Genomic DNA, 19,175 nt, shown 5'->3' on the forward strand with positions numbered 1-19,175 from the left:
TTGTGTATAGTTGGGACATTCAAAATTGGTGTAGCCCGCAATAAAACTGAGAAAAGAGATGTCAAATATAAATTGCAGCGGATACTAATAAAGAGAGGCAGAATTTGAGCATGTTGCCAGCATAGGATACTTTAAATAAAGTTCAACATTCTCATGAATTTAGGAAAGCAAAGGCGCAAGGTTTAAAGATATAATTCCAACTCCTAGCCGACTCTGATCTTTTGCGTACCTAAATAACCTCTAACTGCTGCATCGCTTACTGCTATTCGGTATCTCTTTTTACTCTGTCTACATTACTCGTGAAGCATTTTCTCAAATGGAAACAAGAAAAAACATACGTTTATTATGACAGATATTTTATTGCGGACTTTGCCAATTTTGATTGTCCGAACTATATAGTATTTGTGATTATGTGAAACTGCCAGAGAAAATAATTTTAAATAGTTGAATAGGTTTAGACAAAAGACTTCTGAGCATCCTCAACTATGCTATGTCACAGGGATGAAATTGGTTATAAGAAGGAACGAGATCTTCGTACCCGAAATAAAATTTCTTAAAATCAAATTCGACTCCCAGAAGTAATTTTTCAGAACTCAATTTGAGTGTATACGCAGAATAGTTATCCGAAATATAATCATTCATTAGTAAGTCGCTTTTTGCGTATATTTACCACATGAATCGTTAGTTCTATAATTTCGCGATTCATTAACGGGTCGATAAAGTGTAAAGTAATGCGATTCGGCGTTGAAATTTCAAAAGGCAGCTTTCGAGCATTCATGCTGCTAAGTAGTACGTCATATTGACAGGTAAAAGTCTTTTTTCAGGAATTTCCATTAATTAAACTAATGACATACAACAAACGTAACAGAAGTTAAACGAGCTCAGGTTGCAGCATCATTAGACGGAACGCATCGACATTATTCAATCATCTAATATTCATCCTTTATGTATTTATTTGCAATCTAATAAAAGGCCTAGCAATCTCTGACTGTCGACTCCAATAGACCGTCAGATCTGTCACTGCACGATTTTGTTTTCCATATTTTGGCCCACGTTGTATTTTCAGTACTAAAATTTGAATGACATTTAGTTTCTGTTCTTTATTTTCTACTCCTGGATTTTATTCGCGTGAGGTAGCTTTCCCTGTACATTATCAAGTAAGAATGAGTTGGTAGTCCTATTGCGCGGGAAGTGTTTGTTTGACGGTACAGTAAAAGTTCCTTATTCACGGTTTTCTTATTAACGTTTTCATTATTCGCGGGCGAAAAAATTGCAACCCAGTTCCTGTATTCGTGGTTAAAAATTTCATTATTCGCGGTTGCAATCGGTGAAAAGAAAAGTATTCGGTGTCATTTATTAAGGGTATTGACCGCAATAGACCGCTAGTGCCTAGTATGAATTTTTCGGAAAACATGGGTTTCTATTCTAAACATTGTAATTTAACGCTGCGAGATAAATATCTAATTTTTTGTATGGTTAACAGACAAAGGTTCACACTAACTCAATACGTTTTTGGTTTCCAATAATATGGTCATTAAAACCTTTTACAAGTGCTTAAAGTTGATGTTTCTTGTAGGACACGTATTTTCAATAGCAATTACAAAATTAAGAAATGCTCTTCGACAAGCTTTAGAACAAAGCTGTTTCTATCTTATTACAAAATTTCAAACCTGTGTTTTAAATATTAAACTCATGATATCTAGAACCGATAAGCATGTTTTTACTTTATGGCGCGTGTCCCACTGAATCACCTTAATGTATCGGCATCTTTTGAATAGAAAAGGATTCCGTGTTATTTTTCAACGTATCAGCATCTTTTGAGTACTATTGACTCGTGCGGAGGCGACTTTTGTAAAAGATGTAACCGATTCAATCAAATCAAAATTCAAAACAAGAAAATTCATTAAATTTTTTAAATTCTTGCCTAAAGCTGATTATAACGATTACTTTTAATTGCGAATTTATCAATACATTGATTTTATTTCGATACATATTGGTTTTATTTTGGAACCTTAGAACGTATCCCTAATGATTCCATACTAATTACCATTCCATATCCACGGTTTCTGTATTCGCGGCATATTTATGCATATGGATGGTATACGTTACCCCTTTTACTGTATTGAAATTGACTTTGACTATAAAGCCATTTCGTTTCGACTTCTTAGACTCTCTTAATTTGTTTGAAACTCAAATTTATGTAGTGACTTTCCAATTATACAGACAAAAACTTGTTTAACAATAACACTAGGTACATAATCATAATAAGCAGCTTAATAATCATTCCAATTTAATTTAATTAAATCTCCATTTATTAAATGAATATACTTATTATATTTTTTGATTGAAGATACTAAAAAGTAGATTGCAAACAGGAAATTAACGAGGATACATAAGTACCATTACATATGCAGGCATATTCAGTTTAGCTACCCAATTAGTTCAATTAAAATGTCGGGCTGTAGGCTAGCAGTGGCAATTTAGTTTTGAAATCAAAATACATGTATAAGCGGAAGTTCGAATAGGTGCTTACTATAAAATAACAAGTGGATATTAACTAACCAAATTGTCCTTCCATTGACGTCACAGTCGAATTGTGCTTGCTCATGTCAGTGTAACAATTGCGTATTGTTGGAGCAATAAGTAATACTACCTACATACATATTAATAAACGGTTGCGTGTCATTCACTAATTGAGTTGTAGTTGTAGGTACACAAAGTTTTATATTTACTTATGTCATGCTACTAGATATACCTATGATTTGGAACGGAGTTTTTGTAAGCACATCAATATCCTAGTATAATCCATGTAATGGTAATTTTGGATGGAAAGTTACAGTTGTTATATTTTAATATAATTTAATGTAGTAACTCTCTATACCTAATGTTGACATTTAAACACACTCAATACGTCAAAAGAGTGGTGATTTGAATTTATCACCGCAAATATTTCTTTAGTGAAGTTCCAAGTCGAAAAATTACCTCAAAAAGTTGCAGAGTTCTTGTATGATTCTGTACTCTGAGAGAAGATATGGTGCCCTAGTGAAGCTCTGTGATGTCCATTCTTTTTTTGTGTTTTTAAAAGGAATCGGATTCTACGAAAAAAATACGACTGTTTAAAAGGAATGTAGGAAAAATACGCCGAAAAAAATCAATTAATTTATTTATTCTAACGTTGTCATATGATTTAAAAACAATCAACACTTCATGTTATGGTCTTTCTTCTAAAAGATGAGAAATAAGATTTTGCTAAGTTTCTATAAGCTTCCGTTATAAAAATACGGAACCAGACGCTGAAGCGGATGTGAAAATGTATGCGGAACTTCCGTAATTGCGGAAGCGAAAGCAGAGGTCTGTTGCAGCACTAATATACTCCATACACAAAGCCCGAAGGGTTTCTTGCAGTTTCTTTTTTGGGGGCTTTTTTCCGGAGGACTTTTTTCCAATGACCATTCAAAAGATCTCTAAGTCTTACTTGGGTCCCACAGAAAGACATTTCTTTAATCATCATCATCATCATTATCATAAAGTCGTCAGTCCTAAGACTGATTCGACACGCACCTGCACTCTTTCCTATCCTCAGCTAATCTTCACGTTTCCCTAAAACTAGAACAACCCATATCCTTATTTGCGAACAGTAATCTAATCTAGGTCTACCCCTATCTTCCATTTCTGTCTCTAGTATGTCTCTGACTAGACCTTCATGTCCTACTAACCTATTTCGCCTATTTCTTATTGATTTTCATAGAGTCCACTGTTCTCCTTTTTTTTCTAATACGTCTTCATTTCTAACCTTTACATCCACGGTATCCTCATCATTCGTCTGTAACACCACATTGCGAATGCTTCTAACCTTTTTTTTTCCGCCGCGCCCACTGTTCATGTTTCGCACCCGTACAGCGTCGGGCTCCAAACCTTTAACAACCTTTTTAGAATTTCTAAATTAACCGTTCACGAGCATAGATGTGACTTCTTTTTACTGGGCGACTCGACCCTGCGCTATCCTCTGCTTTTTATCCCTACTACCTATTTCGTCCTGACTTATTTGACTTCTTAGATACCTACAATCGGTCACTTCTCAGTTTTCGTCTCGTATCTTTATATTCGCTATTTCCCTACTTTTTCTTCCCTTGCATATCTGTATTTTTGTTTTACTTTTATTTATTTTCATACAGTAGTTTTGTCAGTACCGCTTCCATTTTATTTAAAGATATCTCTAACTCCTCTTGCTAATACTGCTATATCATCTACAAATCTAAGCATACTAATCTTTTGGTTGTTTGTCGGTTAAACTGTCTTTAATGATCTTGATCGCGTCTTCAATGTATAATAATACCCCAACTTAAATAGACGACAAAATTAATGAACAGTTATTTTGTTAATAAAATCTATTTTATGAACAATGGAAAAGTAACCACATTACTGGCTATAATGTGTTAGATCATTAAATTTGGAGGACATGAACTGATTTACGAATTACATAAAATTTACGAAATAATAGTTATGTCACAAACATTCGGATAAATCGTCGTTCAGGTAATTGCGCTTCAATATGATTGGCCTGTCACATTTCTGCAGACCATAATGTCCGAACGTGTGTAGTGACGCTATATGAATCGATTGATGGTAAAGGTAACTGAATCTGACGGTTGTCTTCTTCGTCAACCTGCTCGAACGTTACGGTAATTTAATTATGATCGGTAATTAACTTGATGAGCGTAAATGATCATGAGTTAATGTATTATCGTACATACGATTTTCAGATTTTTTGGAACGAAGTTTCTTATCGCATACTACGTATATTAGATTACAAGTTATCAGACAGGGGACTTACAAAATTAAAAGTCGAATCTTTATGGTTAGTTCTTATCACTACAAGAGTGTTGTTGGATCTTCTATATCTGGAAAGCCGTAGATAATCTCCTTTTTCCTAAGCTGGCTCTAAATTCCCTAGGTCTAGGGAAATTTTCTTAGGTCTGATGCTGGGAGGCCTTTCCATCTTCGATGGATGCCGACTGCAGTCCTCTGGAGAAGCTTGCCACTCGTGCCAACGAAACGTTGGAAAGCAACTACAACACACAGCCGAATTAGAACGGCATCATACCTAAGAAAATTTTCCTTCCATCTCCGATAGATGCGGACTGCAGTCCTCTCAAGAAGTTTGCCATTTGTGCTAACGAAACGTTAGGATGGAATTATAAGAGACGTTGGCCTTCAGACCCTAACCAAAGCAGCATCAGTTCATCTACTTGGCGCGAAAACCTTTATCAATTTTTTTAGGTATGGCCAAAAATTAATGTGTTAGTGGACATCTCTCGCACTCTTATTTGCTGTTTGCAGAAGGAGATAGAAAGAGCTGTTGAGATAGATTCGATTAGTTTGCCATCTGGCGAATATATCCGATAGGAGTCATTTTATAATGTTCTAGTAATCGACAGTTTTAAAATTAGCATTTCGAAATATTGTGAGCAGTTAGCATTTGCTAAATGTTCGTTTAGATGTTTATAAGTTTTTTTTTTACTAGAAAACACCTTGACTAAAATTTATAATTCGTATTTGTCGAATAGCATGGGAAACTTCGTGCTTAATTCTAGGTCTAAGAAGCTGATACGACAAAGTTAAATTAAGGGTGTTAAGGATTAATTTCTTGCTAAGGTCAAAAATTAGGGACTCAATAACCAAAGATTAAATTTTCAGGGCAACATTTTACAACCGGCTAATTTTTGACATAGACACCAAAAAGTCCCTTCCTTCGGCAATTTCAAAATTCATTTTTGTCATTTGCTCATGCCAGCTTCAGCGATGTCCTATAGGTTTCAATAAGTGTCAGTAAGTTAAACAGTACAAGGCCTTTTCTTTTTGAGGTACGTAATATGGAATTGTAAAAACACCAAAAAAAGTCAGTGTGATTCAATGAAAACAACAATGATATTTCAAATTTTTTTATAATAGTGTGTGTCTGTGTTGTTTAATTTTATTAGTCATGAGTAATTTTGCAAATATATTTTACATTCTTTGCATACGTTAACAATTTTTTACTTATTTTTGAATTCTACTACTATTTAATGCTAGTTTATTGACATGTTACAACATATTTTTATTCTGGCTTGAAGGTCAACTTTAGGTATAACTAAATCGCTTTCTTTTTATTATCAAAAATTTTCCTTTTCTAAACTTTGTTTAATTGGTATAGGTACATACAAGTTCTGCAGGAATAATTCTGTTACCTATATGATACTTGATAAATCAAAAAATTATGGTTTTAAGATCGTAATATTACGATAAAATATTGATTAGCTTATTTAATACGTCATTTATGTTAATTTCACGAATTTAATAATGATATCCGTAATTCTAAGTGTTTGGCAATAAAAAGGAAGTTACTACGTTTCTGGTTGTAATTAAACTTTAATAGCTTTTCCGCTTTGTATTAGTAATTATGTAGCATGTTATTGACCTACATGGTTACTTTCTCTACGATTACTTACGATACATAGACAATCTAACACTTTATTTTTGTTCGTTTTAACATTCGTGCCAGATAAACTACAGAATTGTACTATTTGTGAAATATTTTTATTTATACGTAAAACCTGTAAGAATTTTTTTTTAAATTTTGTATTGCACTTTTGTTTTTTCAAATTTTTTTTATTCAAGTGAATTACAAGTAACATCAAGGGACGTATATTTACAAAAAGCTAAACATCAGCTAATCTGAACTAAATTTTTTAATATAAATACAATTTGTACTATCCTAATATGTTATTATTGATACACGCTTTACTACGTAAGAAGAATTTTGTATATTTTCTTTTACTGATAATCAAATTCTTAATTTATTGAAATTATTAGACGCAGAACTGCGATTTCAAACTTATTTGTATTCATCAGCACGCCTTAGATTTCCGCGCCTGAGTTCCACACGGTTCTAACTGCATTTATTAAAATTGAATTGAAATAAAACTAGATTTTACCAGTGGCTTCGCTCGCGTTGATGTCCTAAATACGTGTACATATGTACATAATTTTTCTATCCGTCGGGAAGAGTATTTTTTCTGGATAAAAGGTACCCTATGTCCCTTTCTATACTCATGACATCTAGGCGTTTCGGGCGAGTCATGCGTTTGACGCCCTTTTAGGTATCTATACTTATTGCATTACAGAAGTGTTGCCCGTTGTTTTAAGCTCATTCACTCTACCTAAGGGGACTTCCCCGACTACAAAATGTAAAAACATTTTCAAACGATACTAAATGGGCGTACTAGTGGTACCTATTATCTTAATTTAGCTCCCACGCAAATAATAAATAAATAATTCGTAGGTAAGTTGTTAATAACGTACAGGATTTCTAAAAAGGTTTTTTGATTTACTTGCGAACTTACGAGTATGTAAAAAGTAAAGAAAAAAAGTATGTATAATGCAGGGGACCTAATAGAAGTTGCAATTTCTCTCCTGTTGCCCCTATTTCGCTTTGTATTACTTAGTGAGAGATGCGACAAGTACCAGATCATGTTTGTTAGACATAGATTACTCATACTCATTTCTACGAGATACACATATAAAAGAAAAGGTTAGAAGCTGAGTCTAATTTTCCTGGTTTTCTAGGGTAGTTAAAGTGTGAAATTAATCACATAAAACTAATTTTTTATTCCTCGGGAACAGTATTTGTTTTCTAGACAAAAAGTATCATATGCCCTTTTATGAACCCTTGACAATCGTCATCATACGGTCGTCAGTCCTGAGACTGGTTGGACACACCTCCACTCTTTCCTATTATGAGCTAATCTTCGCATTTCCCTAAAACTAGAGTAATCCACATCCTTAACTATTTGCGAACAGTAACCTAATATAGGTCTACTTCTACCCCTCCTAACTCCCGTTTCTGCCTCTGACCAGACCTTCATGCCTCAGAAGGTGTCCTACCAACCGATCTCGCCTACCTCTTATTAATTTCCATAGAGTCCTATGTTCTGCTATTCTTACCTCTATCCACGGTATCCTCATCATTCGCCGGTAACACCACATTTCTAATTAATTAAGTACCTTCTTGATAGGTTTCTGGCAAAAAGGACATAAGGCCAAAAACGCAACATTTCCTGACAGGTGATTTTCTTAGCTTATTTTTTTTTTGTTAAAAAAATCTACAAGAATGTGTGCGTTAGAATTCACACTTTTCAATCTTGGTTTTTATATTCTTTTCAATACTTAGTTTTTGTAGAATTAATCTTTTTGAATTGCGCCTTACAGTAATCTTTTATTTTGAAGCACCATTAAAAATTTCCTTAATTGTCGCACAAATTTTATAAATGATGCTAATGCTGTTTTTATATGTAGGTATTCATTTTGATGCCCCAATTCCTTTTTAGCAAGAAAATCGTCATATCTCACGTCTGTATTCAAATGTCTGTGAGTTTTTTCCATTCTATTCATGAAATTCTATGGAACTCAAAGATGAATGAGTCGGTTTTAGCTGACAGTAATTTAAGCAGAAAAAATTTGTTGCGATTCCTATCAAATGCATACTTTAGTAATACACAAAACATTCTCCTTTTCCTTTGATATGAAAGGTGCCTCACAAGAGTTTCAATATAATTTGAAGTTATTTAGCATTCAGCTTGTGCTTTTCAAAATAAATTTGAATCGCGGTGAAATAATGGAAATTCAGAGATCAGGGAATTGACGTGATTTGTTACTAGTCTTGAAAACAATTAAATTAAAATAACGTTTTCTGCATTCCAAGAACGCGAATCGATGTAATTTAAATTTATAGCATTGATTATTTAGATGTACATACCCCCAACGTGTTAATCATAACAATGCCTTTAATTTAATATTTTAGGTATTTACTTTCTTCTAGAATTAATGATGCTCAATAATTGTTTGCAAGTTTTCGTGACTACTACCCTTTAAGTGACTCTTTGTCTATTTTTAGGATTTGTCATAAATCGAATAATTGTAAAAAATAAAGCCCAATCTTTTGAAATGAAAAACACTTACCATCAATTACTAATTTTTCACACTCCAATTGATGAGGAAAACCCGATTGAGGATTCATTGTTATGCATTGGAAAGTTTTGAAAAATAATTGGTATACCTATTTATTGATTAGCAATTCTCTGTCCGCAACAATTTCCCAGTGTTATGCGTGCGTAGCTTGTCAGATTTATAAAGTCTTAAATTTCCGCTTTTGTCATTAATTACCATGTAAAAACACGCAATGTTGAACGTGCTCCAAAATATCTACTGTACACTCTAATGTGATCAAAGAGTTTCCAAATAGGGCAAAGGTCTTTGTAAAAAAAAACAGAAACCAAGGTTTATTCTGATTTTAGACTTTTGCGGCTAATATTAAATGATTGAATTATGATTTCTGGGATTATTACTGCCTATCTCATTTCTGTTAGATTACAATAAAAAGATAGTGTTTCTGTTAATGTTGGGTACGTTTATTCATATTTTTTCCTATTTGTTATCATTTTGTTATTGGTTATCATAAGGTCGTCAGTCCAGTCAAGACTGGTCGGATACGCACCTCCACTCCTTTCTATCCTGAGCTAATCTTCGCATTTACCTAAAACTAGAACATCCCACATCCTTAACTCTTTGCGAACAGTAATCTAACCTATCTACCTCTACTCCTCTTAATTTCTGTTTCTACCTCTATGTCTCTGACTAGACCTTCATGTCTGAAAAGGTGTCCTACCAACCTATCTCGCCTATTTCTTATTGGCTTTCATGGAGTCCTCTGTTTCCTGTTCTTTCTAATACCTCTTCATTTCTAACCATTTTTATCCACAATATCCTACGCATTCGCCTGTAACAACACATTTCTATAGCTTCTAACCTTTTCTTTTCTTCCGTGTCCACCGTCCATATTTCGTACCTGTACAACGCCCCGCTCCAAATATACACCTTTAACAATCTTTGTCGAATTTCTAAATTAATCGTTCGCGAGCATAGAAGTAACTTCTTTTTATTGAAGGCAGGGTAATAGCATTATTATAGGCGCTACCCTAAAGAATTATGCCTTATGTAGTTAGGCTTACAAAGAGATCATGATAAATCATAGTCAGGTTTTTGACCGACAGAATATTCTTGATTTTAGCGAATGCAAATGTGAGGTATTTGGTCCTGGTGACTATACTGTTGATGTGATCACTCCAATTGAGATGACAATCTATCTTGAGTCCTAAGTAGGTGGTTAATTCCGTTCTAGATATTTGCCCCCTTCAACTCGGATGTCCAGATTTTTCGGAAGTGAATGTTTGTGATTAGCAAAGATCATGTAAACCGTTTTATTAAGGTTCAGGTGTAATTTATTAGCTGTCAGCCAAGTTGCAATTCTTTTTATTGTTATGTAGAGATCAGTTGCGACTATATTCCAGTTAGTACTAGAAGAGTATATTCAGCATATTGATATATTGAGGAACAGATGATACCTTTATGTATGTTTTTCATGAATTCCTGCCATAATTTGGACTTTTTGCTGTTCTGGGAGCTAGAGATTACCAAAAGTTCAAGGTCATTAAGTTAAAAGATGATGAATATTCACGCGGTTTAACAAATATTTTAGGCGGAAGTAAAGTAGAAAACCTAAAAGCTCATTTGAGGCAGCCTTTTCCCTCATTATTATTCAGTTCACCATAAAAGTTGGTTAAATACGGAAGTACATAAGTTTACTGTTCTTGAGGTTCTCTTCTTTTCTCTATTCGCACTGCTTCTTGCACCTTCCGAATACTTAAAATGAAACAGCTTTTATTTTAAGTAGACACTTTTGAAGCCTGTATTGCAGAAAATGTGACTCACTTCATCTATTGTCTTCTAGCATAATTTGTGATTACTAAAAATAACTGTTACATATTTTTTATTCTACCAAAATTGCTGCGTGTTGAGACCTCTGATAAGGTATGCAGCCCGAAGGGTACTTGGACACGCACCTCCTATTCTTCCTATTTTGAGTTAATCTTCGTATTTCTTGAAAACTTGAGCAACCTACATCTTTAGGTCGATCTCTACCCCCCTTAACGCCTGTTTGTGCTTCTAATATGTTTCTTACCAGCCCTACATGTTTTAGAAGGTTCATAATACCTCCGTTTTTATAACCTTTTCTATCCATGATATTTTCAACATCCTTCTATAGCACTACAATTCAAACGTTTCTAACCCTTTACCTTTCTTTTCCGCAGTGCTCACCGTCCATTCACACCCGTACAGAACCATGCACCATTAATAACCGACCTCGAACACAGAAGTGATTTCTTTTTTGTTAAATGCGACACAACCCTGTGCTGTTCTTTATTTGCTTTAAAGAATTTATTGAATAAATTTCGACCTATTACAAAGGATGTCTCGAAATTAATGGAAGAATTTGCCGCCATTCGTGCAACCCCATAAAAAAGTCATTTGACAGCTGATAGTTATATGGCTAGTAAAAATGGAGTGTTACACGATAAAAAATCAACCTATTTTCATTATTGAACAAGAATATTTCAAAAATAATGAAAGTATGGCGGCCTCAGTTTGAAAATTTCGTACAAAATATGGTCGGAGTAGTAATACGATTTCTTCGACCGTGAAGAGAGTAATAATTGAAAAATTCAGGTAGACTGGGTCCATTGATAATTGTCAATGTCGGAACAGTGCGTAATTAGGATCATCAATATGTGGATGCCGATTTTTCGAACAAAATCATTTTCACCTTGATGACTTTATTAAAGACAGTGCAGCTGTAGGGATAGATATAGAAGGGCAAAAGTATTAGCATCTAGCATCTAGCAAGGAGAAGTTAGAGAGAGCTTCAAATAAAATGGAAGCGGTATTGACAAATACTGGTATGCGAGGGAAAAAAAGTAGGAAAAGAGCGAATGTAAAAGTATGAGACGAAAGATTAGAAGAAGTAGTTGATTATATGTATCTAGGAAGTCAGATAAGTCAGGATTGAAGGAGTAATAGGAATATAAAGTATAGGATAGCGCAGGGTTGAGTCTTTTTCAATAAAAAGAAGTCACTTCTATGCTTGCGAATGATAAATGGTGGACGCGGCGGAAAAGAAAAGGTTGTACACGTTCGAAATGTGGTATTACAGGCGAATGATGGGGATATCGTGAATAGAGAAGGTTAGAAATGAGGAGATATTAGAAAGAATAGGGGAACAAAGGACTCTGTGGAAGTCAATAAAAAATAGGCGAGATAGGTTGGTTCTCAGGCATGAAGGTCTAGTCAGAGACATATTAGAGGCAGAAACAGGAGTTAAAAAGAGTAGAGGTAGATCTAGATTAGGTTACTGTTTGAAAATAGTTAAGGATGTGGGATGTTCTAGTTTTAGGGAAAAGCGAAAATTAGCTCAAGATAGGAAAGTGTGGAGGTGTTTGTCCAACCAGTCGTAGGACTGATGACCTGATGTTGGCTTTATTAATTGTCAAAATTGCAGCAATTGGGGTTCAGAAAACCCATTTGTGATTGTCTAAAAACAAATAAATCCTTAATGTGCCACTGTTTCGTACCGATTTTGCACTGAAGATGTCATTGGGCCATACTTTTTCGAAATTGAAGCTGGCCAAGCGGTGATTGGTACTTACTGGTGCTCGATATCGGGAGATGACAACAAAGTTCTTTCTGCCTACATTGAATGACACTGATGTTAACAATATGTGGTTTCAAGAAGACGATACCACATGCTATACAACCCTTAAGACAATTGAATTACTGCATGAGACATTATTGGCCGTGTACTCTCTCGTGTCGGCGATAAGAATTGCCCTTTTCCCCTCAGATTTTGTGACTTAACACCATTGGATTTCTTTTTATATGGTTATTTGAATTCAAAGGTCTAAGCAAACAAGAAGAAAATTCAACGATACATCAACGAAGTTCATCCACATTTATGCAAAATGGTCATCGAAAATTTCGACAGCAAAACTGTGGAGGCTGTTAGTCCTGTGTATTATTCTATACATAATCCTGTTCTGTACTTTACTTTACGATTCAATAAAACAGTAACAATTTAAAGAAAACATTGCGTTAATTTTGAGGCATCCTTTACAAGCATTTATGCGTTTTATTATTGGTGTTGGTGTCGTGGTAGTAGTAGCCTGGGAGCTTAATTTTCCATCACGCTGTGCAATGTGCATGGTAACTTAAATATATCTATTTTCGAAATTTGTTTATGTACCTACCTAAACATTAAATTATTCTTACGTCAAAGATCAAAAATTTCTTCTTAAAATTGGCATTTCCATCTACTTAATAAGTTCTCATCCGATATTACCGTAATAAACAATGTCCGGTCTATTTTAGTGAATTAAAATATATTTTTAGCCCGAATTCAAATTGGGTTTTGGCTAATTTTATATAAAACCGACAATAAATAGAGTTCGATCGGCTTTTGCTTATTCACGTGTGAGATCTTGGAAATAACGTAAGTCACTGTAGAATGTTGTCGATTTAGTTACGCACAATGTATTTTTATATCGTGCAGTTAAGGGAAGTTACGTCTTATTTATTACTGAAAATCTAAATAAAGAACTCTCACTGCAGACGCAAATCATAAATTTGTGTTTAACTTAATCCCGTGTGCAAAACCCGTGTTGATATTGTCTGTTTTATATTATACATTGGTTAGATAAACTAATGGGTTACCTACTAATTTGATTAACTGTCTTACGTCAACACATCGTGAATTTACTGATTTACAAGCACCAATGAAATCATCATCATCACAAGGTCGTCAATCAGAGGACTAGTCGAACACACACCTTCACTCTGTCCTATCTTCAGCAAATCTTCGCATTTCCTCGCGATAGTTCATGATATACGCGGATAATAAGGGAGAGTTACGTATGTAAGAAGGCAAACAGCCCCCCCAGTCCCCTAAGACAGCGGTTCCCATTTTTTTTGCCATCTCAATAAAAAAAAAAACTGATGATAGTTTTATGTCTAAGACTCGTGGCACCTTATTGTGTACATTGTTGTAATCTTCAACTTGAATTTTGAATTTAAAATCGTTATTGCACGTATGTTTTTAGTGTGCACATCTTTACTCATAATAGTCTGATTTACGAAAGGATCCTGTACTCACAATCAGTGGCTGTCCTGTAACTCTTCTGGAAAATATTCCTCCAAGGATTTTTGAGGTTCAGTAGATGTTCATTGACGGTTTTATCCATATCGAAGGTTATTTGTAATTCATTTTCTTCGAGAAATCGTTTGGAAGAGGATTCGTAACTTTTTTGTTTAACACATGTTATCGAGAAGGCAAATTTATTTTTATTGTTAGAGATATTTTGTCTCTCACTGTAGACGTAGTTGTGGTTCTTCACTGTAAGGAACAAAATAACCCAGGAAACAGGAGTGAATCAATGAACAACTGTATCTAGGTATATTTCTTTTAAAAATAGCAGTCCTCGTCCCTATCATAAATGAAAAAGGTTTCGGCCTTTCATAAGATGTTGTTCTGTCGTGTAAAATGAGCTGTTGTTACGCTTAAATGCAGAATGATTGTTATTTTTCGTGGAATTTTGTATATTTTTACCAGGACAAGAAACGTAATGTCTCGCGGAACACCAGGGTTCCGCGGAACATCATTTTGGAACAGCTGCCCTTAGAACAAGGGGCAGATAGGGAGGTTGAAAGTATCTGTCTATTTTTATTACATGTCATCGAAATCAAACTGGGTTGATTTATTAATTGAATTCCGAAGGGCGGACACGTGATTTGAAACAAAAAGAGTGGAAGACGACATTCGTTAACTTAACTATTTCTAGAAAAATAAAAATGAAGAGCTGTTCTGAATTGTGCTGGTGTACTAGTTATATATTATATAAATATATTCAAAAATTAGTTACCCTCGTCATTTTCGAAATAAATTAATATGGAATTTTTCCATAACCTGTCATAACCTGACCTACCGTAACCTAGACTTATTTTATTTATTATTCTATTATATTATTAAATTATTTTATGTATGTCGGATGTAATTTCTGTACCAGTGGAATTGATTTTATTCCATTTTACGGAAAATTCACTTTGAGAGAACAGACAACACAATATTCTGTCCATTTTATTGTAAGAAATTAAATATGTGGTAAAACACTCTGTGTTCAAGAATTTAATAAAATAAACCTATTCACCTAGTAGGTAAGTGGTTCTTGTAAAAGTACTAAACATTTCGTTTTCCAGGTAATGGAAACGAAGAACATGATCTACCTCGTGTCTGAATATGCCAGCCAAGGGGAAATTTTCGGTAAGTGATAGTTGAGTATATAGGTGGTAGATATTTATTGTTAATATATATATTTGGACTTCCGTGTTATACCTATGAATACATATGTATAAGCTACCAACATGAGCATTGCTACTAGTGAAGAATTTTGAGATTTACATCTAAATATAGGTGGGTGTATGGTACTTTTTGCAACAACAGTATGTTAAACTTAAGAGTTTACCGTATACCAATTGGCTATGGTTTTAATTTTGAAACTAATCTGATATGGCCCACATGAGAACTCGATTTTGACTGATGGAGCAAATACATCACCCACATATCGTTTCTAGAAAGCGAACAAATTTTATGAAGGACGTGGTTGATTTGTATCTCTATACCTATTAGCGGTACTTTTTTAAGTGAAACTTCTTTGTAGACGCGGGTTATTACGATTTTTTCTGTCACTAAAAAGCGTTACGGCCGCGTGGAGAGAGCGCAACGGCTGTTGATGTATATGGATATAATGCGCAGCCGCGCGGAGAGTGGGGAGTCCGCCAGAGTCCCGGCTGCGTATGCTGTGCTCAGCTGTTGTTTTCTTACCCCTGCTCTCCACGTGGCTGGGCATCATTGCCTCTATTTGCGGTCTGTATAAAAACGAAATCATAATTTGCAATAAACCTGTGAAAACGAAATGTGTCCCAGCACACATTTTGTTTTTTTCGTTGTTCATCTTCATACAGGTTTGACGATTAATGTGTGTGTGCAGGTTGGACAAGTTGCTAAGAATTTTATACGTAAAAGATTTTCGTAGTTTTAATGTAGATGGCTTCTGGAACACCCAACTTCTTTTGTATTGTTTTACGACTGGCTCTATACGTATAAATATGTATATGCGATTCTGCAGACATTTGGAAGTACATGGAGAAAATAGGGGGAAAATCCTTCTTTTTGGAACATTGCTGGAAAGCGTCGTAATATATGGTGCGGAGATAAGAAGGCGAAAGGAAAAGAAGCTGATAGATAAGACGCAAACAAAACGTACAGGTATTAGCAAGATTAATAACTGAAGAAATAGAAACACAGAAAAAAATTAGATAATTAAGATGAGTAAAAGTGTATAACAAAATAAGATCAGAACAGTCCACAGCAAGATTTTCAATGGAACAAACAGTAATACCAGAAAAAGGCATATTCAGACTTGGAAATCAGACAAAAGTGGTAAACATTGGGACTTCTCAAGTGCGGGAGGCGACAATGTGAGAATTATTTGGACGATAAAAAATAAACACAGCGACAAAAATGATTAGAAGAGAAATAGTTAAAAATATACGAAGTTCATAAAACAGAAAAGAAGTAAGCATAAACGAAAGAATTGCGACAAAAAAAGGAAAATATTCTTATGGACAAAAACCGCATTTGGAAAAAAAAATTGTGTCAATAAATATTTAATAAATCATATTCGATACAATTTCCGCAGTGTTATGTTTATGTCACCTTATAGCTTTGATAACTGAAAGATGAATCACATAATGGGGATGTTATCTGTTAAAAGCATATCGAAGCGGCTGATACAATTCAGACACAATAAACTTATCGATTAGTTGATGTAATAATTAATTTGTATAAAATAGTCATGTATGTAGGTGTTTGTTATTGTTATTTCTGGTTAGGTTTAGAAAATGTAAACCGACCTAATTTCTAGTTCCTTCCGTTTTTCCATTTTCTGAAGATTTAGGAATTTTGACAGCATTAAAGTTAAATCTTCACTCACAGCCATTGTCGTGAAAATTGTATCTCACGATCAGACGCTCGTCGACGTCGACGTCGTTTTAGCACGGGCAGACGTCGTGTTGTGAGAATGTGTGTTAAGTCGGTGTAGCATACGAACGAATACATACGTATGTATATGTATATAGAAGTTAAATACACATATACAAACGTACGTATAACAATTATTTATTAGATAAAACGTTCAGACGCCAACCAACGCCTGCTGGACCTTGGCGCTTTGACGTCATAGAAACGTTTGGCGTTGCGGCGAAGGGAGAAGACGTCATTTTAGACGCTTTTGTTTCTCAAGGCCGGAACGAGCGATAACAGCTAATGATATCAATTTAGTGTTCGTTCTTTCGGGTATTTAGAATACTGGGTGCTTTAAAAAAAGTACCCGTTACTTTACACCCGGTAACAAGTGTCGACCCAAGATGCCAATAATAAAAATTCCTATACGATTGCATTAGGTGGATCAGAAGGCGCGAGATCAAATGATCAATAACTAATCAATAGTTCTGTTACAATGTAAAGTGATTTACACACATAGTAGTTGTTAATATGCAAATTATTCAGTTAGGTACCTACTATGCATATGTAGTAAAATTTAAACGTTAAAAGACAATACATTTATTAATTACGTATACAATCATGTGTCAGCTTGAAGTTGTATCTATATTTAGTTGTAAAATTACAATAAGAAAATTTTTATTCAAATTTTCACAAATCACACGAATGTAGATATTGAGTTAATAACAAAGAGCTAATTTTTCAGTTAAGTTAATTCGATCTTATTAGAGCACCACAAGGCAGTTTCCATTTTTTCACCAAACTGAAGTAGCTCTCCTAAAGAACTACTTGATGTAATATCCAAATACAGAAGTATCGCCATCTAATGGGTATTCACTGCACTGCTATTAGAGTATTTCAAACGTCAAATAAGGTATTATTAAAGGTATTTTAACTTGTCTAACTATATTCATATGGTTTACGTGTTGTACCTAAGCATCACGTAGCTAGACAAGCTGAAAAACCATAAAGCTTTGTCTAACGCTTGAAAAACTTAGTTCAATAGCTGCAAATACACCCTAGATGGCGATACACTGCCTGTATCTGGATATTGAACAATGTATATAGGTAGGTATACATTTTTGTAAATCGAAACATATTACTTTTTATATTTGAGCAACCTTGACTATATAAATCTAATTGAACAAATATTTTTTTAAATAGAATACGCTTGAATTCATAAATATATTCATGTATTAGGTCTCGTGATGTTCAAATAAATATTAAAAATGATTCTTTATCATATTAAACGACACTTTTTAAAAATATCATGTGTAAATTGGTGATCCATTTTTATTGCTTTCTGATTGGAATATATGGTATAAAGAAATTAAATGTACGTAGAAATTAATAATTATTACATCGATTAGTAACTGTTGTGGTACTTATTCGTTGGTTCGTTAAATGCTTCTTATCTTTTCGTTTTTGTCAATTCTTTTAATGATGACTGTTTATAAAGATGTTTGGTACTGATATGCTAACGACAATGTCCTTAAATGTGTTTGTTTGCATATGAACAGAAGCAGAGGAGGTAATTGTAGGTTGTGTATGTACGTAAATACATACATATGTAGGTACTATTTTTACAAAAGTAATTGTATTTTTCGATTTTCGAATAAAGACAACTATTTCACATTTGCGTTTTTAAAATGTTTAAACGGTAATGTTAAAGGCCAAGTTCTTCAAACATAAAAAAATGCTTTTGCGTCACGTTAATTTGACGTATTTTGGCTTTCATTTGTAATCGTCCTAACAATACAAAATATGTTTGCGCAAATATCAGCTTTCTTACATTTACTAGCCACGTGCACTTTTCATATCAGTTTTCTAAATTTGCTTCTAATCGCAGGATCATGAATTTTATTTTAGTAAAGGTCTAGATGATGCCCCCCCGAAGGGGGTAGGGGTGGGGGGGATCGAAAGAGTGTGGTCACCTGAGTAAAACTCTATAAAAAATTTGCGGGGGTCTCACCCCCATAAAAAGTTATGGGGGTTGAAAGTTGATTATTTTGACAATTTCCATACACTATAATTCAAATAAAATTCAATAAAATAATTATTTTCAAGCGGGTGGAGGTGGGGGATCGAAAGAGGGTGGTCACTTGAACAAAACCCGATAACCTAACCTAACCTA

At 34.3% G+C, this 19,175-nt stretch overlaps 1 protein-coding gene across 1 annotated transcript in view; it reads left to right on the forward strand.

Annotated features, from left to right (window-relative positions):
- LOC108736825 (serine/threonine-protein kinase SIK2-like) overlaps nt 1–19,175 on the forward strand; it is a 58,311-nt gene that overhangs the window by 14,109 nt on the left and 25,027 nt on the right. The window contains exon 3 of the mRNA XM_025976824.1: nt 15,178–15,241. Within this exon, the coding sequence (XP_025832609.1) occupies nt 15,178–15,241 (64 nt within the window). The remainder of the gene's footprint in view (nt 1–15,177; nt 15,242–19,175) is intronic.

The sequence above is a fragment of the Agrilus planipennis genome, unplaced genomic scaffold (genome assembly GCF_000699045.2).
Source record: "Agrilus planipennis isolate EAB-ADULT unplaced genomic scaffold, Apla_2.0 scaffold167, whole genome shotgun sequence".
NCBI classification, from domain to species: domain Eukaryota; kingdom Metazoa; phylum Arthropoda; class Insecta; order Coleoptera; family Buprestidae; genus Agrilus; species Agrilus planipennis.